The 23869-nt window shown below is 33.2% G+C and overlaps 2 protein-coding genes and 1 non-coding gene across 3 annotated transcripts; 1 reads left to right on the top strand and 2 right to left on the bottom strand.

Moving 5' to 3' along the window:
• Positions 1 to 2591: 2591 nt before the first annotated feature.
• Positions 2592 to 6137, bottom strand: LOC130808780 (uncharacterized). Its single transcript, XM_057674269.1, has 4 exons — positions 5301 to 6137; positions 4273 to 4513; positions 3241 to 3358; positions 2592 to 3155 (listed from the first exon to the last, which is right to left on the bottom strand). Exons 1-4 carry the CDS (start codon positions 5891 to 5893, stop codon positions 3064 to 3066), a joined length of 1044 nt encoding a protein of 347 aa, XP_057530252.1. The 5' UTR covers positions 5894 to 6137; the 3' UTR covers positions 2592 to 3063.
• Positions 6138 to 19891: 13754 nt separating this feature from the next.
• On the top strand, positions 19892 to 23605 carry LOC130808204 (uncharacterized). The gene is made up of 3 exons (XM_057673676.1): positions 19892 to 19984; positions 22248 to 23000; positions 23169 to 23605. The coding sequence occupies exons 2-3, from the start codon at positions 22383 to 22385 to the stop codon at positions 23382 to 23384; spliced, it is 834 nt and encodes a 277-aa protein (XP_057529659.1). The 5' UTR covers positions 19892 to 19984; positions 22248 to 22382; the 3' UTR covers positions 23385 to 23605.
• Positions 20514 to 20600, bottom strand: TRNAS-GCU (transfer RNA serine (anticodon GCU)). Its single transcript has one exon. It is a non-coding gene; the product is annotated as a tRNA-Ser (tRNA).
• Positions 23606 to 23869: the final 264 nt, after the last annotated feature.

The following is a 23869-nucleotide window of genomic DNA, read 5'->3' as shown; positions in this document are numbered from 1 at the left end:
ATTTAATAATAGGATTTAATTTTAAAAAATTGGGTTAGGTTAGAATTTAGAAGTTGGTAATTAAAACTTATATTATTTTTCTCTTCTTGGCATAATTTGTGTAATTTAAAGTAAATAGAAATACTCCCTTAATCAATATAAATTTGCTAATGACAGTTTGTGTGAATGAAAATGTCACTTTAAGAACAAATTTATAGAGACCAAGAAAGCATGACGTTAGAAATGTTCTCACTATTAAATAGAACTAATTTTAATTTATATTTTAATTTCTATATATTTTTGTTCATTTTAATGTTGAATAACAACCTTTATGACGAGTAAAAGTTATTGTTACATGCTATACAACTTTCGCATTACATCTGATTCAGTTGGGACAAGTATGGGTTTGAATTTAGTGGATAGTGAGTGAATATGAGTATGAAAAGTCTTATCGATCATAAAAATTGGATAGGATAAGGTCTTATTAGCTCACATTTTTCAAATTAAATTACTCTTTCTAATCTTTTTTGTTCTTCATATTTACATTATGTACAGATTTTTAAGCTAATTTCAAAATTTAATATTATTAAATACAATTCTTACAAAATATAGAAAAGTTTATAATTAAAAAGTATACACTTTAAGACAAATCTAATGTGATATCATATAGATATATTTAATCTTCTATGATATGTCGCAAAAATCCTTGTTAAAATTTTTCATTTAAAGTGAAATATTCTAAATGGAAGGACCATTAGATAGCGAAGAGGGTAACTTATTGTTGATTTTGATTTAGAAATTGTATAATAATTAATCAATTATATGATTAGTAATTTTTATTAAAAAAAACATTTAAAAACCATGATTATCAGTTTATAAATGATTTATAAAAATAAACCATAAATACACTCAAGTTAGTTAAGTAGACCTACCAATTATTTGAACTTGCGTGGGCATGATGAAAGACCGCATGCCAATTTCCAGTGCACCAAAAAACTCATAAATTAGAAGAGACAATACAAAAACACAAAAATTTTCTTGTAAAATAATAAATATCATTTTTTAAAGACTTGATAAATAAAATTATTCTAATAGATGAAAGTTGATTCTACGAAAATATTTATCTAATTTAAAATTTGATTTTTTTTGTTTCAAAATTAAACTAAATTCGGTAAAATATTTATATGGTTTATTATAACTATTTTATCTAACTTAATTGTTTGGAATTTGATAGGTTCAAATAAATGATAAAAAATCATGTATTTGGTAAATATTTATAAAAAAAATATCAACAATTATTTTTTGTTTTATAAAATTCATGTATTCAATAAACTTGATAACGATGATTTATACTTACATTATTTTTTTAAAATTATATTTTTATATATCTATACTACTACTATAAATTAATGCACTGCACTAGAAACTTAATTACAATTTGTATTTAATAGGGTAAGGATAATTTATGTTTTAAGTCCCAGTAGAAACATCCTCGTGTCGTAGTATAGAGCAACCCAATCCAATTATAATTCTACAATGTCGAATGTATTTAAAAATGGTTGAAGGTGGTTGAAGATGTTCGAAGGAGGTTAAAGATTTTTGAATGAACCTACAAAATAAATAAAGGTTACTAACCCGGGGCCGGCACCCAAAAAAGCCCCTCCAATGCTTAAGTCAGATGGAGATGAATTGGAAAGCATTTGTAGTTGTTGGCTCTTTAATGATATTGAAATTGACCGGATTGGCTTTTCGAACTAACAATTGATGAAACAGATCAATACGTAACTCGAAATTGGGCTTGAATATTTCATTGACTATGATTGGCTTGGGCCTGACAAAGTCTTAAGACTTTTTTTGACCATATATAAGGCTCAATTAATATTGGACCTTAGACCGAAAACAAAAATATTTACGAAAATTAAAAAAAGTTAAATCTTTTAAGTGATAATATATTATTTTATTAGTGAATAAGGTTATTGGAAAGAAATGAAAACCATAAGCATATAATATATTTTAAAATTAATTTAATAGAAAAAAATATAAAAATAAAACTATTACCAAAAAGGTTTAAGTTACTAAAACATGTGAGTTATATAGCAGTATAAAAATATTAAAATAAAGTTAGTGAAAAATATATGATGAATATAAATATGAATAAAATATTAGAATTAGAATGATGATAAAAGAGATTATGTTTAAAATTTAATACAAAAATAAAATTATTAATTAGGAGAAAATAAATAAAACAGCCAAAAGTGACAAATTAAACATCATTTAGATTCAGAATGAGTATAACTAAAATTAAACAAATAACTTAAAAATAGTACCCTCTAAATGACAATTAATCAAGGGGATCAGAAAATTAATCTTCATGTAAATAGACCAAGTCAGACCCACAAAGATGAAAAAGAAAGTCAATTCAACATCAAAGTGAGACTAACATGAGATCTTAAGATTGTCCAAAATTTTACAATTTTTGATGGGTTAACCGAGCGGTGGAAAGCTTTATCATTCATCCTTATCAGTGGTGACAGTCAATAGAGGGTCAAAATCTCATCGCCTATGATAAGAGTACCTCATGTCAGCAGTGATCTCTAGCCTACCCTGAATCACAAAAAAATTTCAATGTCTTGGAGATATTCCATGCCAATCACAGAGTTTAAGCACCATTTTTACACAAGGATTGTGTATATATAATCAATACAAGAGTTCTACCTCAAATGGGGCAAAAAATTAAACAATACAAATTAATGGAACTATAAAGAACTCAAATAGAACAATTACATTCTCCATGATTGGGGGGGGGGGGGGGAGGAGGTGGTTGGGGATTGCTGCTTGTGTAGAGAATTCAACACAATTCAAAATCAACCTCGAAAAAGACTGGATCTTCATGTCTTGAATGCAAAAAGAATAGGATAGGAAACTATCCCTGGAATAAGAAATAGAAAATCTCACTCTACAGCCTACCAAAAGAATTGGGTACCAACTAAACATCTACTGCTATCTGGGAGGAAAAATTGATAGTCTCGCTGCTGCTCATCATAACGTCCAACCTCTACCTCAAAACTGTATTGTCTAAAAATCTCACAGAACAAAACCGACTTTCTCTTGAGGGACGACAGAAGATGGGTGGGCGATCAAAGGCTCGTAATGATCAGCTCCAGCACCACACCAACCTGAGTTGAACAATGTGTGTATAAGGGACTTTTGTTGGGGGAAATAGTATGAAGTTTGTAAATATTGGGGAAAAAGATGGGTTACCTGTGCCTTTCATGAAGAGAAAGAGCGGTAGTCCAGTAATTTCACCCCTTGGGCGGTGTGGGAGAAAGAAGACGCAATTTTCTTCATCGACCACGGCATCTGATCCATGTGCTTGTACCTACAACAATGGAGTGGAACGCAAACTCGAATGAGCAAGCAGGCGTGTTATGTGAGAGATGGAGGGAAATGGAAGACAGAATTGCAACAAACGGTTAGATCTAAAAGCTTGATATTGATGCCCGTCTAGGAAGGAACGAGGGGAAGCGAAAAGTGTGTTGAGCCAAGGCCAAACATAACCCAAACCCGACTATAATTTATTTTCAATTTGCTATCGGCGAGGAGATTAACAAATTATATGACTCTAAGGAAGGAATCATCAACTAAATTACATTCCAGCGCAACAGAAAGCTTTTTATCAGGTATAAAAGACTAAAGTGGCGCCAGTAAAACATTAGAAAAAGAGCTTTAAAATGGTGAAAGGCATTTAGATTTGAAGCCAATTTAAAAATTGCTCTCGGGCAAACTTTTCATAACCATGGCTGATTAAATGAAGGAAAACTGCCGAAAAAATTAGCCATTCACATACTTAATGGCAATTTGGGTCTTGTTTAAGCAATTTGATTACATTTCTCAAAGCCTAAGAAAGAATGGGAGTATGAACGCAAACAATGACAAAACGATTCGTCCATATTCTTTGATGGTCCGGGGTAAAGTGTTCAAAACAGATCCGATGACCCGAAATTTACCTTGTAACTGAACCCGATTTGACCCGACTTCAAAAATGATTACAAGTATATAAAAAAAACAGTAGACACAAAACCCAATTTCTAACCAACACGAAACATCTAACCCAAAACCTACCTGATGACCTGAATGAACACCTCTAGTCTAGGACGGGAAAAATGAGTAGGCGAGTCATTGCAATTGAGGAAAGGAAGTGTGATCATCAAACATCATTCAGAATTGCACAAAAGATTACACATTGACAAGAAAACAAAGCAAACGAATGAGAAAGAGGGCTAATTTTCTTACCACAAAAATCTCTCTCTTGAACTCATTAGCAAGACATTCAATGGCAATATCATCCCCAAAAGCAGCATTGCGACCTTGTCTATTCTCATCTACAGTTAGCAAACCATCCGCAGTATATTGCAATGTGATGATATCATATTCATCATCAGGTGAACCAGATGTAGACATGTAATTGGCCCAGCTCCAGCCATTGTCCACTGGAACACATGTCTCTTTGTATATTGACTCTGCCGCAAATGCTCTTTATTCAAAGAAAAACAGAAACACAATCCATAAACACATTCAACAACATGCACTTCACAAATTTTAAAACAACAAAACGGTACCAGAGCCTTAATCCAAAAAATTAAGATTGGCTTACAAATTAAAACACAACAACAATGTCAAATACTCAATCACAAAAAATTAAGGTCGGGTTACAAATTTATAGACAAACAATATGAATAATACAAGAAAAAATCCAACAAAAATAATTACATTCCAGCATTTATCAAATGAGCACAAAGTCTACTTTTTTTAGGGTTCACAACTATCAAAACCCAGCAAGACAAATATATTATCTCAATTCAAGGCTCATACTTCAATTCCCACAAAATTTTTATTGTAAAAATTCTAAGGAAATAAACAAGTTTTAAATAAATTCTTTTTTAATTTCACATCGTGTAAAATCTTATGAAAACAGATCCATATCCACAAATCACAATAAACCCAAGAAAAACAGCCCCAAAATTGAAAAAAAAATAATAAAAAACATTTTTATTCATGAATGTCAAGTTTCAAGCTATACAAAAACCCACAAAAATTTACATATTTCCCAATAAACAGATCAACATAAACAGTAAGAAAATAAATAACAAAAAGAAAAGGACCACAAATAAATTCTTTAAGAAAAACAAAAAACTCTAAAAACCGTTACATAAAAATAATCCAGAAAATTTCGAAATAAAAAGAGATAGTAATATACAAATTCTAAATGAAAAGATCCACAATCGTTGAAAAATGTAATCATAAATGATGATAAAATATACCTTAACATGCCACGATCAGTGAGTTGACGAATGGCATCATCTAAGATCTGACGGTCAGATTTCTTAGCCAACAATTTAACTTCTTGAACCAAATGAATTCCCCACCCAGATTCCAGATCAGGAGAATACAAATTCTTAATCACTAATTCAACTCTTTCTTTTTCTTCCTTTTCCGCTGATTCAAAATCTTGTTTAAATCTTTTAACCGTTCTTTGTCTCAACTCGCTGGCCCCACAATTACTACACTCTCCTCCATTATTATTACTTTCTCGTAGACCCCATCTCGCCGATTTCTCAAACGCCGTAAACAAACAGTTCCCATCAGAAGCCACATCACCACCATGAGTTAACCGAAAAACAACTGGTGGTACTGATTTATGGTTTGGATGCGTCCACAGGACTCCTTTAGCATGCAACCTGGAGAGATTCTTTCTTTGTTGATCTTCTAAACCTGATACATCATCCCATGATGTTGGTGGAATATCAACGGTTGAGGGTAATAGTGGTGGTAGATCCCTCCATGTAGTAGACGGTGGTGATTGTGGGGTTAAAGATTCCGTTACGGAGGCGCTGTCGCAGAATAACTTCCCCATTTTTTAGAAAAAGAAAAGCAAAAAAAAAGAAAACTTTTTCTTTTTTGGGTAAGAATGAGAGAGAAAGAGGGAGGGAGATGGAGATCTATGGAGGAGGATGATTTTCCAAAAATAAAAAAAGATAAAAAAAAAACTTAAAAAGAGTATTCCGTTTTAGAGAGCGAAAGGAAATAGGGAGTTAACGGCGATAAAGGAGGGAGACTGAGTATATGGAGTTACGGACTGAGAAAAAAGAGAATGGTGGGTTTATTGACACGTGGACGGTAGTGATTGGTAGATCTTTACAACGTTCTGGGGTAGTTTCGAGGTATTTGACGGGATATGGTAGCCAGTACTGACGTGACACCTGTACTCCTTTAATTAGCACTCGTGTAATTAAAAAAAAAATTCAAGTATTTTTCTTTATTAGTGATTGACAATTTTATAGAACAGCTAGTGTCGAATTATAATGAACTAGTATAAAAATTTGTGAAATGTACAAAATTATTAGTATGAAATATATTAAAATATAAAATGCATGTATATATTATTGTGATTAAATTTATTAAATATGTGACTTTTTAAAAAAAAAATTAAATAATATTTTTTAATAAATTATTTATCGATATTTAATTAAATATATCAAATTCTAGGTTAAGCGTATAAAATTGCTATAAATAAATTATATAAATACTTTAAACTTAATTTTCGTTTTCTTCACTTGCTCTGCAGTGTTGATCTTAGTAAAAGGTGCTTTAGATGCCCGTGGTTCCAAGTTAATGCTGAATAAACTAATTTAACTTCAATTTTAAAAAAATCATATTATAAATTAAGTAAATATTATAATCTAATCAATTATCATCCACAAAAATAATTTCATTTTTAAAGACTCCCCTGACATTTGTCATGTTCCTACATTTTTTATTCGTATGATGTATGCCTGAATGATATGATTAAAGCAAAAATTAAATATTAATTTTTTTAAAATTATTTATCAAATACATAACTTTTACATTCAATTAAATATATCAAATTCTAAGTTAGTCATATAATTGCCATAAATAAATTATATAAACTAACTTAGCTCCAATTCAAAAAAAAATCAGATTCTAATTGGATAAATATTGTCATGCAATATACTATAATCCACCAAAATAATTCCATTTGTCAAGGCTTCTCCTAATGATGATATTTGTTATTATTTAACATTTTTATTAGTATGTATTTGATTAGTTTGTAGGATATGATGATTCATAAAAGTAAAAAAATACATATGTGGGATCTTGTTATACTTACTTCGTTTCAAAATACTTGTACTTTTTGACTTTTCACGCAGTCCATTACGCTAATTTAATCCTTAATATCGTTAATTATGTATATTATTAATCCTTTCATTGAGATGAAGTAACTATCTCATATTAGTTTATAGTACAAATTTAATAGATGTTTTTAAAAATATTTTAAGAAATGTATTTATAATAAATAATGATTAATTAAACCTGTATTATTATACTTAAAAAATTGTGTAATTAGCAAATTGAAAAATTAGATCATTTAATATCTTCTGAAAATAAATTAGTGTTCTCTTCTTCACCACAAAAGCTGAAAATCAAGAAAAATATTTCGGTCACAGTCAATACTTAATAACTACCAATTTTTGTGGTGCAGGAATAAGTTGATCAATATATTTATTAATAATAATTATTATTATTATGGAGGGAAACGAAAGTATACGCTCACCAGTCGCCACAATCAACATATAACATCTAATGTGTGTTTTGAGAAAATTTTCTATTAATAATACTTTGTTTAAAAATAACTTAATTTAAAACAATAAATTATTTCAAGTAGCTAATTTAACAAACACAAGCATTAGACGATTTGACCAATCAATCACTCTTGTACATATGTCAAAGCAAGCTAAAATTGTTTAATAAGCAATTTTTACCGATAATCCTCAAATTAATGTTAACAATTACTCTCTCTCTAAAGAGAGATTGCAACACACATTAATAATACAAGTATTAAGAATATAATAATATAGATAAATAAATTGTGTGAGTAAAATTAAAAGTGAGAAAAAAATAAAAGAGAATGTGGGGATAAGTGCTAACGAAATAGTGATGATAATAAATATCTAAAATAAAATTATTATAAGACTTAGCATTATGACAAGTTCATCAGAATAGAGAGAAAAAAATAAGAACTAATATAAAAAATAATATTAATACAATAATACAAGCATGGAAGTTTCTAGGTGTTTTGATCAATATTGTTCACATTTCATAGTAAGAGTATATTCTAGGCCAATGGAATCATTTCTTTTTAGTGACCTCGTATTATATGTCTATGTCTCACCAACAAAACGTATGCCCATGTTTTTATAAACAACAAGGACATAATAATATGATAACAATTAAAATGTACTCCTAAGATCGAACAATAATAAAATATTTTGTTTTAAAATAAAAATAGATTGGGTATCTAATATAAAATTTAGTCATATCTTACATATATAAATGATAAAAAATTTATATATCCAAAATTTGAATGGATCACATATTTAATATCAAATCTCATGAATTTGAGAAAAAATAAACCAAATATTATAGAAGTATTAGATAAAATATAAAACTTAAAGGAAATATATATCTTATTGATTCAAATTATTAAATATCACTATTTAAAAAGTCCAAATACATTACAATTTTAATATATATTTTATTGCAAAAAAAATATATTCAGCTGAATTCTAAGGAGATTGATGCCTTTTTCATAATTTAGTTTTTGAGTAAGATGTTTGATTTAAATTATAATAAAAATAGAAATATAGAAAAATAATTCACATTATGATACATGCTTGAGTATTTTCATCACTTAAGATGTCAATTTGAAGCAGACAATTACTTTCATATTGTTTTAAAGTAAATTCATTGAAGGGGATAATTTCTCGAGCTCTTTTATTATTATTATTATTATTATCATTGTTGTTCTCATTTTTGGAGTTTTGTTGTTTCTCATTGTTATGGCCTCTTTGTTTCTCAACCTTCACAATTGTTGCTTGTTTTCCCATTTTCTTATCAACATAATCGAGTAAATTTTGAAGCTCAAATTCTCCTTTTATTGTTGCTTGTGAATTTTTGGCATCCACATCTACTAATTGTACTCCTATTAAATTCCACCAAATGCCATACAAATATTTATGATACTCATTAAAATCAAAACCATCAAATAAATATCAAGATAATAATTTTAATTTTTTATTTGAGATTAAGCTATAGAATCTATACAAGGAAGAAAAGTGAGGAAATTAATCAATCAAATTTCTATAATTAACAATAGTAAAAGAAAAAACCCAAGCTCAACCAACATACTAACCCAATATTCTCTTAACATCAATATTAAGTGTCAACAATTAAGTATATAAATGAGGTGCATCTTGGGTGCGTTGTGTTTGCTCGATTATAATTTTTGAGATGGTATCTCCTTAGTTATAAAGTGTAGGCATCTTATCTTTTCTCGATTATATGCTAATATAGATATTGACAATAAGTTCAACTCAATTTAACAAAACCACGTAATACTTTGTGTTAGTTTATTATGCTTTAAATCAATTGCAGTAATTATAATTTATTTGCGTATATGCTATTTCATTGATTGCACTATAAACTAATTCGTTTTTGTGGTACTTTATATTGAGCTTTAATAAGAATTGATAGTTTACATATAATAATGTTAGAGACTTAGATTATATAATATATCATGGGGCCTCAACCCATCAGCTTAAGCGTATTGGTTGAGTTAATATGAGTGACATCCTAGAAAGTTTTTCTAGAAGTGTACGAGTGAGACCAAAGTACGCTGAAAAGACTTATGAAGTCTATAGGGATACTGTATCCCTTCCATAGGTAGTCATTGTCATTTCTGTTGGGATAGTTTATCCCACATTGACAAATTAAATATGGTGTGCATACTTTATAAGTTATTGGAGCCCTTCTTCCCATTGCCATATGGTTTTTGGATGGTATATATCTCCTTGGCTGCAAAGTGTGTGCACATCATGTTTCCCCGTTAATATGCTGGCATTCACAATAAGTCCAGTCTAATTTAACATGGTATTAGAGCCAAGTTCGATCAAATATTAAAATGTTAGATCCAAAAAGAATTACGTTTTTACACTAAACTGATTACTCTTACATGCGAACTTGACGAGGATTCGCATGCGAGGGAGGTGTTGGGATAATTAATCCTACATCGACAAATTAAATATAGTGTGCATGCTTTATAAGATATTGAAGCCCTTTTTTTCCATTGCCATATAATTTTTTAATGATATATATCTTCTTAGCTATGAAGTGTGTCCTTGCACTTTTTTTTTTTCGTTAATATACTGACATAAACAATACGATAGGGCCAGGGTGTTAGTGGATGTTACATGCTTAAAAAAATAGTAGCTAGATAGAGGTAATGTACCTGCCATCTTTTCGATGTTTTGCTTAATCTTCTTCCCACAATTTTCACAGTGAATATAGATGCTTAAAATTACTTGAATGATTTTAGGCTGCACAGTTACAACGTATACTGTAAATATACTTTCATATGTTTCAGGATATTTTAAATGGAAAATAATACTCCCAGGATTATATTCTATATCAGAAGCTTTAAGTACTGAAATATATAACATAATTAATTATAAATTATCAATTACTCCATAAATTAATTACATCGATCAACACGTTTATATGATTAATATATATATATATATATATATATATATATATATATATATATATATATATATATATATAATGTTATTGTGATTTTATTTGAAATGGAAAATATATTATTGCCATTGCTTTTTAAAAGTAGGAAAATTTACTTAGAATAATTCAACATTTTTATAATTTCCTACAATAATTCCACCTATTTAATCATAAATAATCTTAATTTTAAGAGGTATTTTTTTAGAGTAATCTTAGAAGATTGGAATGATGACATAATAAGTTTTATTGTCTAAGTGATAAATATATATTATTATTAAGCAATTGCTTTTATGTTCATTTGAATTTGTTACTGATAACATTTAACTATCTATAAAATAAGAGTGAATGAGAAATTTGAAATCAATTTTAGTGGTTTCAGCCTTTCAACTATCCTTGTTTTATATATGCCTATAAATCCAAAATCAAGCAAAAATTGGTGTTAAAATAAAATAAATATTCGTTTGCTTTCTCCTAAAAAGAATAAACAATAATACAACATTCTCTAATGGACTCTAAGTTGAAAAAAGCATGTTCTTAGGAGAATTCCAAATATAGAAGATATGAATAATTATATGAAATAGATTAGGTTGAATTTAGTCGGGTTTATGTTCGGATTATAAATAAATTGGCCAAAAATTCTTTAAGCCTTTAAACTCATTTGGAGTTTTCTTTTTCCATTTAAGAGTTTTTGACAATGAGTCAATGAGTACATCTTAATTTTTTTAACTTTATGTTTTAAACTTTTATTTTGTCAATTATTTATTTCCTATTTCATACAAAAGTATGAAAATATTAATTGAATTAATTTCATGTTATAGTGATTGACCTGATTCAAAATTAACTTGTTTAATTATTAGGTTATACAAACTTTTTTCAGGTTTAAAATTTTTATATCAATTGAACTCATTTTGTGAACAGATTAAGTGGGATTGACCCATATATTTAATTAGATCAAAATTTTAACCCAAACTCACTTATTTCGGATTAGGTTCATGTCGGGTTAGTAGGTTAGATAAGCTATTGTCAGGCCTAGATGTTAGATATAACTTATAATACAAAGATTGAATCCTAAAACTTTAAAATAAAAATATTTATTCTTAACCATGCAAAAAAATATAATAATGATACAAAGAAAATAGAAAAATGCTTTGCATATATATGTTCATACCTCAATTTTCTTTTTTTCAGTAACTCTTTTTTCATTTAATTTTGGGAAAATTATTTGAACCTGTTTGTTGAATTTTTTCTCTAGTTTTTCCGCAAGTTTTTTTGAATCGACATCTTTTTTACCTTTTATAGTGACTTTATGATCCTTGAAATTGATGTTGACCTGTTCGACACCTAATAAAAAAGTATATCAAAATTGATAAAAAAAATAAATTAAAAATAAAATTTTAACCTTTATAGTGACCTTGTTTAGTTTTTAGCCGATGGCTTAGGGCTTGTCCCCTCTTTCGCCAAAAAAAATATTTTTTTTTTTAAAAAAATACATATTTTTTTTACCTTTAAAACCTTTAAGGCATTTAACAATAGGTTTAACACATTCTTGACAATGCAAATAAAGTCGCAGCAAAATTTCCTGTTTGTTATGGCCATTTTCAGCGCCACTAGACTCTTCTCTTGCATCATTTCCCTGCTAAAACTTCCCATTAATTTTTTTACAAAATTCACATTATACATAAGTACCAGATTTGATTGACTCGACAATCCAAAATTGAATCCGATAATAGACCATAAATACTTAAGATTTTATTTAAAGATGATTAAGCTGATTTTTTTAGTACTTCCTTCGTTTTGAAATAGTTGTTACATTACACATAATGACACTATTTTTCTTTAAAGTTTATTTTATATATTGCGGCTAATGGGTAAGAAAACATGTAGTCAAGTGGAATCTTATTTGAATCGTCTAATAGTATAATTTTATTACATCAAATTTTTATTATTTTTGGTTAAAATAGTTTAAAAATATAAATGATTAAAATTACGCATTAGATTATGTAAATATTGATATATAACCAGTATAATGCAACTGAGCAAATATGTAATAGACAATGAGAAAAAAGAGAAGGAAAATTTACCATTTTGACTTGGTGGGTTGTGACTTGTGACCATGGTATAAATTGTGAGATGTTTTCCATAGTGCATTATATATATATATACAATCACAAAAGTCTTTGGCCTTGATTAACATGATTTTCATATAGTGGTTGTAGTTGGTAAGTCATAAAAGTAAATCTCTTTAAGAGGTAATGATTAAACTTGATTGATATAATGCTATAATCAGTTTTTTGTGTAGTTGATATACTTTAATGGGTGATGATGGATGATATATTTCTAACTTTTCTTATATGGGATTATTGGATTTTGTCATTAAATTTCATCATTAGGCTTTATTTTTTTATATTCTCATCTTAAATTACATGATGGGAGTAACAATGAGAATTATGTCTTGTCTTAATTAGAACATGTTTAACTTTGTTCAAATAGGATTATGAGTTTCATTCTCACATTACTTTTTAATTTCCCTAGGCCAATGCTCAATTCGACCAATTTTGACTAAATTTTTTCGATCAAATCCGATCCAATCGAGATCGAATTGATTTGACCCGTTATTTTAAATTTGTTGAATAGTTGAGTTGTAAGTTGATATTTTAAAGTTATAACCAACTATTATTTCATCATTTTTTTTGAATTATTGAGTCAATAATTTTGTTATTGGGTCAACCAACTCTCATTTGACGGGCCAAGCCAAAGGGCCCAATAACCCTAATAACCAGTCAAGCTACCAAAAAGCCCACCCTGAAGGGTGAAGTTACCAAAATGCCCTTGATCATTCTTCTCAGGTCATTTATTACCCTATACATATCCACATTTATGACCAGTTATGGTATGTGATTTTCTCTCTCTAAACCTCACCTACTTGCATTCATTCCTTGTTTCATATTCCCGATCACTAACTTGAGCGTCGGAGGGGCTTTCCGGAGAACCGCCCCCGGACAAGTAACTCTGTTCGTTTTCCAGGTCACTAGCCGAACCCGGTCCAAGTTATTCGGACCCTTCGACGGTCAGGTCCACATTCCTTCCTAAACTAAATTGACTCGTTTTCAGACAGAGCTGGAAGACAATCAGCATATTTCTTTGTTTTCCTATTCGGACATTTTAAGTCGGACACCTCATTGTCGGCACTGTATCTCGTAAGTCACATTTTGTAATTTGCCCTTCAAAGAGATGCTTAGGGGGCAGGTAGGTCGGAATACCAAGTGTAAGGCAATCTTAAGCGACAATGAAATTTTCAATCAATTATCGGCAAAATAAGAAGCATAGAATATGAATCGAAACATGCATAAATAGAAATTGTTACAAAACAGGCCATAGCCCGGGAAATGTATCAGTCAATGAGTACAAGAGGACCGGAGTCCACCAAACTTAACAACTTTAAAAATGTAAAAAATCATTCTTTAAATAGCTCCTCCTTGTTGAACAAAGGCTCCAGCTCCTCCTCGTCGGGGGCCGACCCCTCACCCCCTAAAGCTGACGGCGAAGCCGAGGTTCCTGAAGTACGAGGGAGTGTAAGCGAACGACGGCAATGGGAGAGGATGTGGGGGTTGTTGGCCTCGAAGGGATAGAGATGTCGTAATGAGCAAAATTGACATCCCTAAACCTAGCCTCAACTTCCCCCGGAAGCACCTTCTCCCATGCTTCTCTGTCAGCGGCATCTTCCTCATCAGGCCCCACATCTTTATTTTCTTTAAGTTCTGCTATGGCTTTATAAGTAGCCCTATCGTATTCGTCATCTGTGCCATTGAAGAAGGTCTCCCAGTCAGGAGTGGCCTTCAACTTATCACGGGCATACTCGAACATCAGTTCTTTTACCCGCATGCCTTGACTGACAGTGTCGGCCCCTAGCCTAGCCACAAACTGCTTGCCCTCCTCGGTCTCCATCCACTCCTTGATGATTTTCTTCTTCAAAGACAGTTGTTTCTCGCGAACTAGCACGAACTCTTTCAGAAACTGACATTTTTCGCGCATGCTCTCAAGTGAGTGGTGGAGTCCTTTGTTCTCCCGGGTCAGGTTCATGATCTGATTGTTTTTCACAATCAGTTTTCCGTTCAGCTCGTGGACCCTCTTCGTAACCGCTCAAAGATCGGTATCCATTACCTCTGACCCGAGTGCAGTAGTGATTTCGTACTGCATACGAATGTTCATCTGCAAAACAGTTCGAAATCAGAAAGGAATCGGACATTTAGAATTCGATGTCAAATATTTGAAATGGCTCAGTTTAATACCTCTGCTTGGAGGGCAAGCAGCTCATTGATCCTTGTTTTGGCAGGAACAGAAGCGAGCTGGGCCAAGTCCTTGTCGCCCACCAGCTGACCCATCGCCCTCCTCCACCTCACCCTCAACTCTTTGTATGAGAGATCAGAGAAGGCGGAGTCAGAGCCGAACACTACGCCAGTGTCCCGGCGGGTTATTTCGTACTCTAATTCATCTGGTGAGGGTGTCGATGCCTCCTTCGACCCACCTACGGCCTTTCCCTTGCCTTTGTCTCCCTTTGGCGGGAGTGCCTTCTGTCTTTTTGGTGGTTGGGTCGAAGGAGAAGCGCTTCTCTCCCGAGCTGCCCCACTTGATGTGGGTTGAGAAGATTCCTCCGGCAACTTCTTATTCTTCCCATCCTGGCAATAGCAGTTTTAGCACAAGCAAAAGGATCAAACAAGTCGGACCAAGGGAGGTTCCAATTACCTTTGGAGGAGGGGGAAGAGTAGATTTTTCTGCCTATGCCTTCCTCTTACGAGATTCGACCATCATTTGGGCAAAGTTGAGGGAGTTCATGATTTCAGGATATTTCTTTTGTAGCTCCTCGAATGCTATCACTGCAAAAGGAAGAATTCGGGTCACAAGCCGCATACAAAAAGAACAATCAGTAGGGGCTTCAACTCACCCTGATGATACTTCGGACTAAGGCCCAAAGCGGACAAAAACAGATTATTCTGAAGGTGGTCTAAGTTCACCACAAAGCTCCTCCGAACCAAAACCGGCTTAAAGCCACCTAATTCTACTTCCTTAGTAGCATGCTCCATAATCAAAAATTCCTCTAAGTTACATTGGGGAACATTATTGTTGAATTGGAAGTTAGGCCTTTCATCGTGACTTGTCTTGACGGACCATGGATCGGCTTTATACAAAAAGACGAAGTCATTTCTAAAACGCTTCATGTTATCTCTCAATCCCTCAACGATCAAAAATCCCCGCCTATGTTAGAGGGTTATCCAACCTAGGCCTTGAGCCGCTGTATATCTCCTAAGCCTAAATATATACCTAAACGCCGTTAGAGTCGGCTCTATCCCTATTTCTATACAAATCATTAATAAACCTATAATACAGCCCCAACCATTGTGATACAACTCGGACACCGCAATGTTGTAGGAGTTGAGAACCTCTACGGCAAAAAGATGAAGACGAAACCTCAAACCCGTCTCCATGGCGTCTTTGTAAACGCCGATGCACCCTTCGAGCACATGTTTAATGCTATCTTTCTTTCCCGGCTTCACCAAGGAGTACTCATCCGGTAGAGCCCAGTGCTCCCTGACCAAGGACAAGTCCTTATCCAAGGTTGTACTCCAGGAGGGCCGAATGAAATAGTTTAAAGGACCAGAGCCAGGACAATACTTCGGCCCATCGTAGTGGGGGTTCTAACCCGAATCCACTAACTCTCCTGTTGAAGTAGGCGCCATTCTGATAGCAGCTCTTGGATACGGCTTGTAGAAGGGAGGAACGACCTTTATACCCTCTAAACTACTAGGATTAATCTCATAACGCTCGAGGGGAAAAGCTATACTGGGTTCCCAAGGAAAAGGGTGCAAAGTCTTCGGGTAATATACGGGAGAGTCCATATTTATATACGGCCAAAAAATCAGTGTGTACATCAATATCGTCAAATTTATATCGTGTAAAAGAATAATCGGCCATTATTTTAATACAAAGCCTAAAAACAAGAAACGTACCTGAGACTGAAATTCTGGAATGAAAGAGAGCCTGGAAATTGGGGATTCTTGGAAAATCTTAAATGCTCTGGAAAACAAGATAAAGAAGTGAGACTTATGAGTTCAAGTCCCATATTTATAGGAAAAAAAGGGTAAACAGTAAAGTGGACACTGTTTTCCATGTTGAAGTTGTCACCCTATTCAGCCCCTTCCCTGGATGGACTCCAATAGGGTCCGAATTATGCTTCGAATTTGGCTCATAAGCCCAAGTGTTTTCAAGCTTGGGGCTCATTAGCCCCCTCGTCTCGTCTGACTCGGACTACCCAGGGGAGGGGGAGTCCCCTCTTAATCGGCACCCTGCTATATTCGGCAGGTGCCTCACCCTATTCGGCCCCTTCCATGGATGGACTCCAATAGGGTCCGAATTATGCTTCGAATTTAGCTCATAAGCCCAAGTGTTTTCAAGCTTGGGGATCATTAGCCCCCTTGCCTCGTCTGACTCAGACTCCCCAGGGGAGGGGGAGTCCCCTCTTAATCGGCACCCTGCTATATTCGGTAGGTGCCTCACCCTATTCGGCCCCTTCCTTGGATGGACTCCAATAGGGTTCGAATTATGTTTCAAATTTGGCTCAAGCCCGTGTTTTCAAGCTTGGGGCATATTAGCCCCCTCGCCTCGTCTGACTCGGACTCCTCAGGGGAGGGGAGTCCCCTCTTAATTGGCACCCTGTTATATTCGGCAGGTGCCCTCACTCTATTCGGTCCCTTCCCTGGATGGACTCCAATAGGGTCCGAATTATGTTTTGCATTTGGCTCATAAGGCCAAGTATTTTCAAGCTTGGGGCTCATTAGCCCAAGTATTTTCAAAAATGGGGCTCAATAGCCCCTCACTTCGGCCACTAAGAAAACTCGGACTCCTCAGGGAAAGGGGGAGTCCTCTATTCGGCCTATCCCTATTCGGCCACTAAGCAAACTCCTTTCCTCAGGGAAAAGGGGAGTCCCCTATTCGGCCACTCGACTGACTCGGACCCCCAGGGAAGGGGGAGTCTAGTATTAGGCAAATTCTCTATTCGGTCGCCCGTCTGACTCGGACTCCCCAGCGGAGGGGGAGCCCCCTAGTATTCGACCATCCACAGTATTCGGGGCACGAAGACTTCGACCAATGGTCTATTTTTAATCTTGGGATCGATTCGGTATTTATCGGAATAGGCTTGAATATAGCTCGGCTTTCGAAGGGTGGGAGCCCAATGGCCTCCACTGTCAGGCTATGCCACCGCCAATCCAAGTAGTGTCCTTCGCTCAAAAGCCCGCCAAAGGTTAAGGTTATGTTTGACACCCTTTGTGCGTGGGGCTAATGTTATTGGGTCAACCAACTCTTATATGACGGCCCAAGGCAAAAGGGCCCAATAACCCTAATAACCAGTCAAGCTACCAGAAAGCCCACCCTGAAGGGTGAAGTTACCAAAATGCCCTTGGTTAGTCTTCCCAAGTCATTTATTACTCTATAAATATCCACATTTATGACCATTTATGGTATGTGATTTTCTCTCTTTAAACCTCACCTACTTGCATTCATTCCTTTTTTCATATTCCCGATCACTTACTTAAGCGTTGGAGGGATTTTTCGGGAAATGGGTTTTTCGGGAAATCGCCCCTGGACAAGTAACTCTGTTCATTTTGCAAGTCACCCGCCGAACCCGATTCAAGTTATTCGGACCCTTCGACGGTCAGGTCCATATTCCTTCGTAAACTAAATTGACTCTCAGACAGAAACAAATTCAATATATTACAAAATTATGACTTGAAAGACCGTTCTTTACCCAATTTAATTATCAAACAATATTTAATGATATTTATAGTTATTTATATAAAAAAAATACGTGTTGAATTAAACCCAACTATTTTTAAATCAACCAAGCTTTGCAGGCCAACACAAAACCGCTTTAGCTTCGTGGTTATAGATCATAGGAGCAATGTTAATTAGGATAATCATAGGGTCAAGTTAGGATTAATTAGGTCAAATTTAAATTAGGGAAGGTCAAATTAGAGCTAATGTATTGATCTTGTAAGTTGGTTGTAATAGTTTTTTACTAATCAAAACGGTCACCTTTGAAATATTGTCGAATTTGATCCAACTTCTAAGTTATAACCCATGGGGTTTGACTTAGGCACTACTTAGATAGTAATTCAATTGATTGTTACTAATTGAAATTTGATTATTTATTGTAAAATTTAAATGATTGAAACTAATTTATAATGATAGAAATTGAATTTTCTTCTTTGAAACTTATTTTTATTGATTTATTCTGATAATTAGTTAAATCATGCTCAGTTCAACTAATTTACACTGATTCAACTGATTTATTAATTAAAATTTATTTTTACTGATTGTAAATGATTTTTTATTGATACTAATTTTTACAGATTGTAAATGATTTAGTGATAAAGTATAATTAAATTTTACTGAATTTTACTGATAACAACTAATTCTTACTAATTACAATTAACTTTACTAATTGTAACTGATTTTTACCGATTAAAATTGACTTTGACTGATTAAAACTGATTTGTATTGACTACTTCCTTAATGGTGAACTAAACAAGACTAAATTGGTTAAAAGCTAGTTATTATCGACTAAAAAATTAATTAACTTTTAGTATATTATAACTAATTTTCATTTAGTGTAACTAAAGGTATGCTTGAATTAAAAAGTCAAAGTAAGAAAACTAAGTTGTTAAATGAGAAATTAGTCAAATTTAATTGTTATAGAGGTGCGAGAATGGTTGCAAAGTAATGAAAAATGAAGGGATCTCTCAATTTTGTGGGATAAATATTTACCCTAGAGGAGGAGGGTGGGAGAATGTATTACCTCCATAAAAGGAGGAATCATCTTCTTTTAAAATTATTATTTTTATTTCATACTCATTTTACTCTCTTTACAACTATCTCAACTATTTTAAATATATCTCTATTTACTTTCATTTTATTAATTTAACTTTATTTACACATTAAATATTTACATTCAATTCGAGGATCCTCTGAACAAAACATTACACCATATTTTTGTTCGAAAAATAAACGATTATAACATCGAGCATGGAGCATGAATGCGGTGTGCTATAGATGAGATTGCAACGTGGATAATATGCAGAATCCTTTATCCTTCTCCTGCAGAAGACGACCCCCACGTGGAATAATGTTCTTCTGTGTATAATAAAAAATAAATAATAAATGTAATAATAATAATAATAATAATAATAATAATAACCATTTCTGTTCTATCACCCTCCTCTGTTCTGTTTCACAAACACATTGGTATAATGTTCTTCACTCTATGACTATAAGTCCAACCATCAGCTTCCTACTTGTAAGTACTTCATCCTCGCTCTCTGTTTCTTCAATTTCTTCCTATCTTTTTCTTTTTTTTTTTTGTTGAACCACCGTATTTCAGTGAGCTTAAATAAGGAATTTATATTAGTTTATGTTTTCAAAATATGTATAGGATGAACTATTTAACCCACGTATAAAGTGCATAATTTGCGTTTTTGTTGTTATCGGTAGAAGTGTTTATTGTTGTTAATTAGTTGTAAATATTACTCCCTATGTTCCTTTATGTTCTTCCCATTAAGAATATGAAATATTCCATCTTAAGGAAAAAAAAATTTAATAGATGTTTTTAACATAGAACATAAAATTTATTTAGGTGAAATCTCATTAGATTTATTTTAAAGGATATTAAAGTTTAAAATTTGCATTGAAAATTGAGTAAAAAGTAATTGAAAAAAAAAACGGATAGAGTATCTAGTAGGATTAATATTTTAATTTTCATGCATGTCAAACATGAAAATGTGTGGAGTTGAATAAAATTACAGTAACTGAACAAAAATAAAAACGATCGTCGCCTGAGAGGAGAGATTCGAACTCTCGCGGGGAAACCCCATGAACTTAGCAGGCACACGCCTTAACCACTCGGCCAAAGCGACTTTTCATCTTCTTCTACTTGTCTTTGTTATATATTCTCTCAGAATTCAAAGGAATTGATTTATTTTACACGATACAGATACTCAAGTTAATAGATTTTACTTAATGTTAGGATTGTGATTGAAAAACAAACATTCTTTTACATCATTTTTGAATGCTGCATATTAAAGGTGTACAATTTTTGATTTGTAGAGTGGTTGTAGTAATGTGAGATGTATGATAAAATATGTTTATATATACCCAAGTAAATTTGTACAAGAGCGTAATAGAGTATATGTTAATATGTTATGTACTGTTAATATGTTATGTACCCTATCACGAATAAACACCCCTGTTTTTGGCCAAGTATAAGTAAATTTAGCAAGTATTAAGATAAAACAGAACATCAAATGAACAAGTCATTACACAACATTTGGGATATTGGTGGACTGAGTTTTTTAATTAAGCATCCCTTTCCATGGCTCGGACTAAGGGTGTTCAATGGGCCGGATAAGGGCCCTTATAATATTATGGGCTTTATTTGGGCCTGGCTAGCCTGGCTTATTTTCATTAATAGAAATTATTATATATTATCCCATTGATCAATTTATAATAGTTAAATTATTGTTTATAATAATATTAAATCATAAAAATTTTAATAATTTCCATTGGCATTGTAATTTACAAATAATTGAGCTCATCTTTTCTATTAATAAAGGTTTGTTTTTGGCCCTTATAGTCCCTTTTATAGCCCGCTCCAGTCAAATTCTAGTAGAACTCAGTATTCAGCCCGGCCATTTTCAACCCGGTACTTACAAAACTTTACATAAAGGACCAATAAGAACTCAAAATGAAAGCTCTGCCTGTTGAACACCTCTAGTTCGGACCACATCCATTATTATAGGTTCCCCATGGGCCATAAGCCCTGCTTTCCCCCTTTATGCCAACTTAGGAAATAGGGTGCGGGTGCCTGTTAACTGTAAAAAAAATAGCTCGGTCCAAATTACCAAGGATAGTACCCATTAAATTGGCGTACAACATGTTTGAAATGTGAAGTGGTATGTTGTGGTGAGATTGTGAGAATCGAGCTTTTGTAACGTTGTGACAGGAGTTTAAGCCTTCCCATGTGGGTCAACTCATGGATTCTCATTAACATTCTATAGTAAGACTATTTGGTAGAGTTCAACCTTATGCCTAACCACCGTGTTAAAATATTGATTGCCAGTGTTTTAGACTAAGGTCTTATATTAGCAAGTGAGGGAGAAGATGGTTGGTGGCCAGAGGCGAAACAAAAACTGAAAAAAAAAATTTTTAAGTCCTGTGCAATTTCAAAAATTATAATATTTTTTCTAATAAATTTGTATCTTTGTACACTAAATATATACTACGTAATTTAATATTGAGGCCTTTAAATTTTTTGGGCTATTCGGTCGAACGTATTAAACATGCTTAGAACCTCCTCTGTTGGTGGCCGACTGGCCGGGCAACTCTTCGAGTCGATCTAAGGGTATGCCTGCATATGATTTTTTGATGGGATTACATGTGGTTATTTCTAACATGATACATAGCAGTAGTTTAAAAGTACAGCGGATAGCTTATTTGATTGCTTCATGTATGCAAGCTCGACTGCTTCAAAACTTTCTAATCTTCATTGCATTCTTTCTTTGCAGCTTCGAGAAAATATCGGGAAGAAGTCCGTTGAATTGATTTGTCTTTGAATTATCTTTACTTGGTTTTTTTTCCACCAATCTTTACCACTTTGTCCTTCAACTAGAAAAGAAAGCACATAACACATCACTAAGACAATGTCTGGTGTATCTCTAACTGTGGCTCCTGGAAGTGGGCCCGATACAACCTCGACCCCATCCTCGGATCTTCGAGAGAAGCTTTTTCATAGGAATAACCGACAACCAAAAAGCCCTATGGGAGTAATGGGATCATTACGAGTCATCGAACTCCAACTAGTAGCCTTCATTATGGTCTTTTCCGTGAGTGGCTTAGTACCACTTTCCGATATCATATTCCCGGCTTTTGTATCAACTTACATCATTGGCCTCTCACGCTTTGCCTTCCCTTCTTATAGTAGCCTTTCGTCTCACTCGAGAGAAATCTTTCAGGGAAGTAGGCTTTTTCGGAGCTATGTGATATTGGGGACAATAGTTGGATTGTTCTTGCCCCTTGCTTATGTTCTAGGAGGATTTGCAAGAGGCGATAATCATGCAGTGAGATCCGCAACACCACCTTTGTTCTTGCTTTCGTCCCAAATTCTAACGGAGAATATAATTAGCGGACTTTCTTTGTTTTCCCCACCGGTCAGAGCAGTAGTTCCATTGTTGTACACGGGCCAGAGGATTTTCGTTATCGTTGAATGGATGCAAGATGTTTGGTTACGCAAGACTTTGCATGTCAATGCTTCTGTCCAGGTAGTCTTTGTTTTAAAACCCTTTGATCTTGCTTTCATATAGTCTAATTTTTATTGCCGATGATCTCTTATGTCGATTTGTTTCGGTTTACATATGATAATATTAAGGCTTTGGCAAAATTGTTTATTGTTTATGGACTCATCGGTTTGTCTATGGGGCTTAATCTAGGATGTGGCATGGTATTGGTTCGGGAGGATTTTGGCAGTTGGTAATCTACTATATTTCTCGATCAACCTTTTCTGCTTCTTGATCCCTCGTTTTCTACCACGAGCATTTGAAAGGTACTTTAGCGAAAGAGACGAGACCCACAGGAAGACATCGGAGGATAAGAATTCGAGTACTGCAGCAAACACGTCTCAAACTTCATCTAAGAAGTCCGACTGATCGATTTTTCAATCTTATAATGTGCTTTCTTTCCTTTAATGTTGGTGTATTTTCTGATGTCCTGAAGCTCGGTCACTACTATGTTTGAACAATGTAACTTTGGTTAAGCAAGTGTTGTGAAAAGTGTGGCATAAATTATTGTGGTCTGTAATCCTTGTACTCTTCATTGCTATAGCCATACACATAGCTGTCACTTGCTCATATCGGATGTTATTTATGTCCACATGATATTCATTTAATAGTTGATCAATTTTTTGAAACTCAATCGGTTAAATCAGATTGGTCAAATCAGCTATAAATTATCAATCATCAATTGTTTGTCAAACACAATAATAGTTCTTAAAATAAAACTATAAATTATCAGTTATCAATTGTTTGTTAAACACATAATAATTTCTAAAATAGAACTAATGTAGGAGTAGTTGTTAATTAGATGGTACTATCTTAATTATTTAGAATGTCTATTCTTTTTATAAGAGTATGCT

This window comes from Amaranthus tricolor, chromosome 3 (assembly GCF_026212465.1).
Source record: "Amaranthus tricolor cultivar Red isolate AtriRed21 chromosome 3, ASM2621246v1, whole genome shotgun sequence".
Lineage (NCBI taxonomy): Eukaryota > Viridiplantae > Streptophyta > Magnoliopsida > Caryophyllales > Amaranthaceae > Amaranthus > Amaranthus tricolor.
The sequence above is the reverse complement of the archived record's forward strand: the minus strand, read 5'-3'. Positions and strand labels throughout refer to the sequence as shown.

Excerpts from the sequence above, each read along its gene's own strand:
- LOC130808780 (XM_057674269.1), bottom strand. The coding sequence starts at position 5,893 with ATGGGGAAGTTATTCTGCGACAGCGCCTCCGTAACGGAATCTTTAACC. Across the intron at positions 3,359-4,272 it reads TCAAGAGAGAGATTTTTGTG|GTACAAGCACATGGATCAGA; the intron begins GTAAGAAAATTA and ends CCATTGTTGTAG. Across the intron at positions 3,156-3,240 it reads TCTCTTCATGAAAGGCACAG|GTTGGTGTGGTGCTGGAGCT; the intron begins GTAACCCATCTT and ends TGTTCAACTCAG.
- LOC130808204 (XM_057673676.1), top strand. The coding sequence starts at position 22,383 with ATGTCTGGTGTATCTCTAACTGTGGCTCCTGGAAGTGGGCCCGATACA. Across the intron at positions 23,001-23,168 it reads ATGTCAATGCTTCTGTCCAG|GATGTGGCATGGTATTGGTT; the intron begins GTAGTCTTTGTT and ends GGCTTAATCTAG.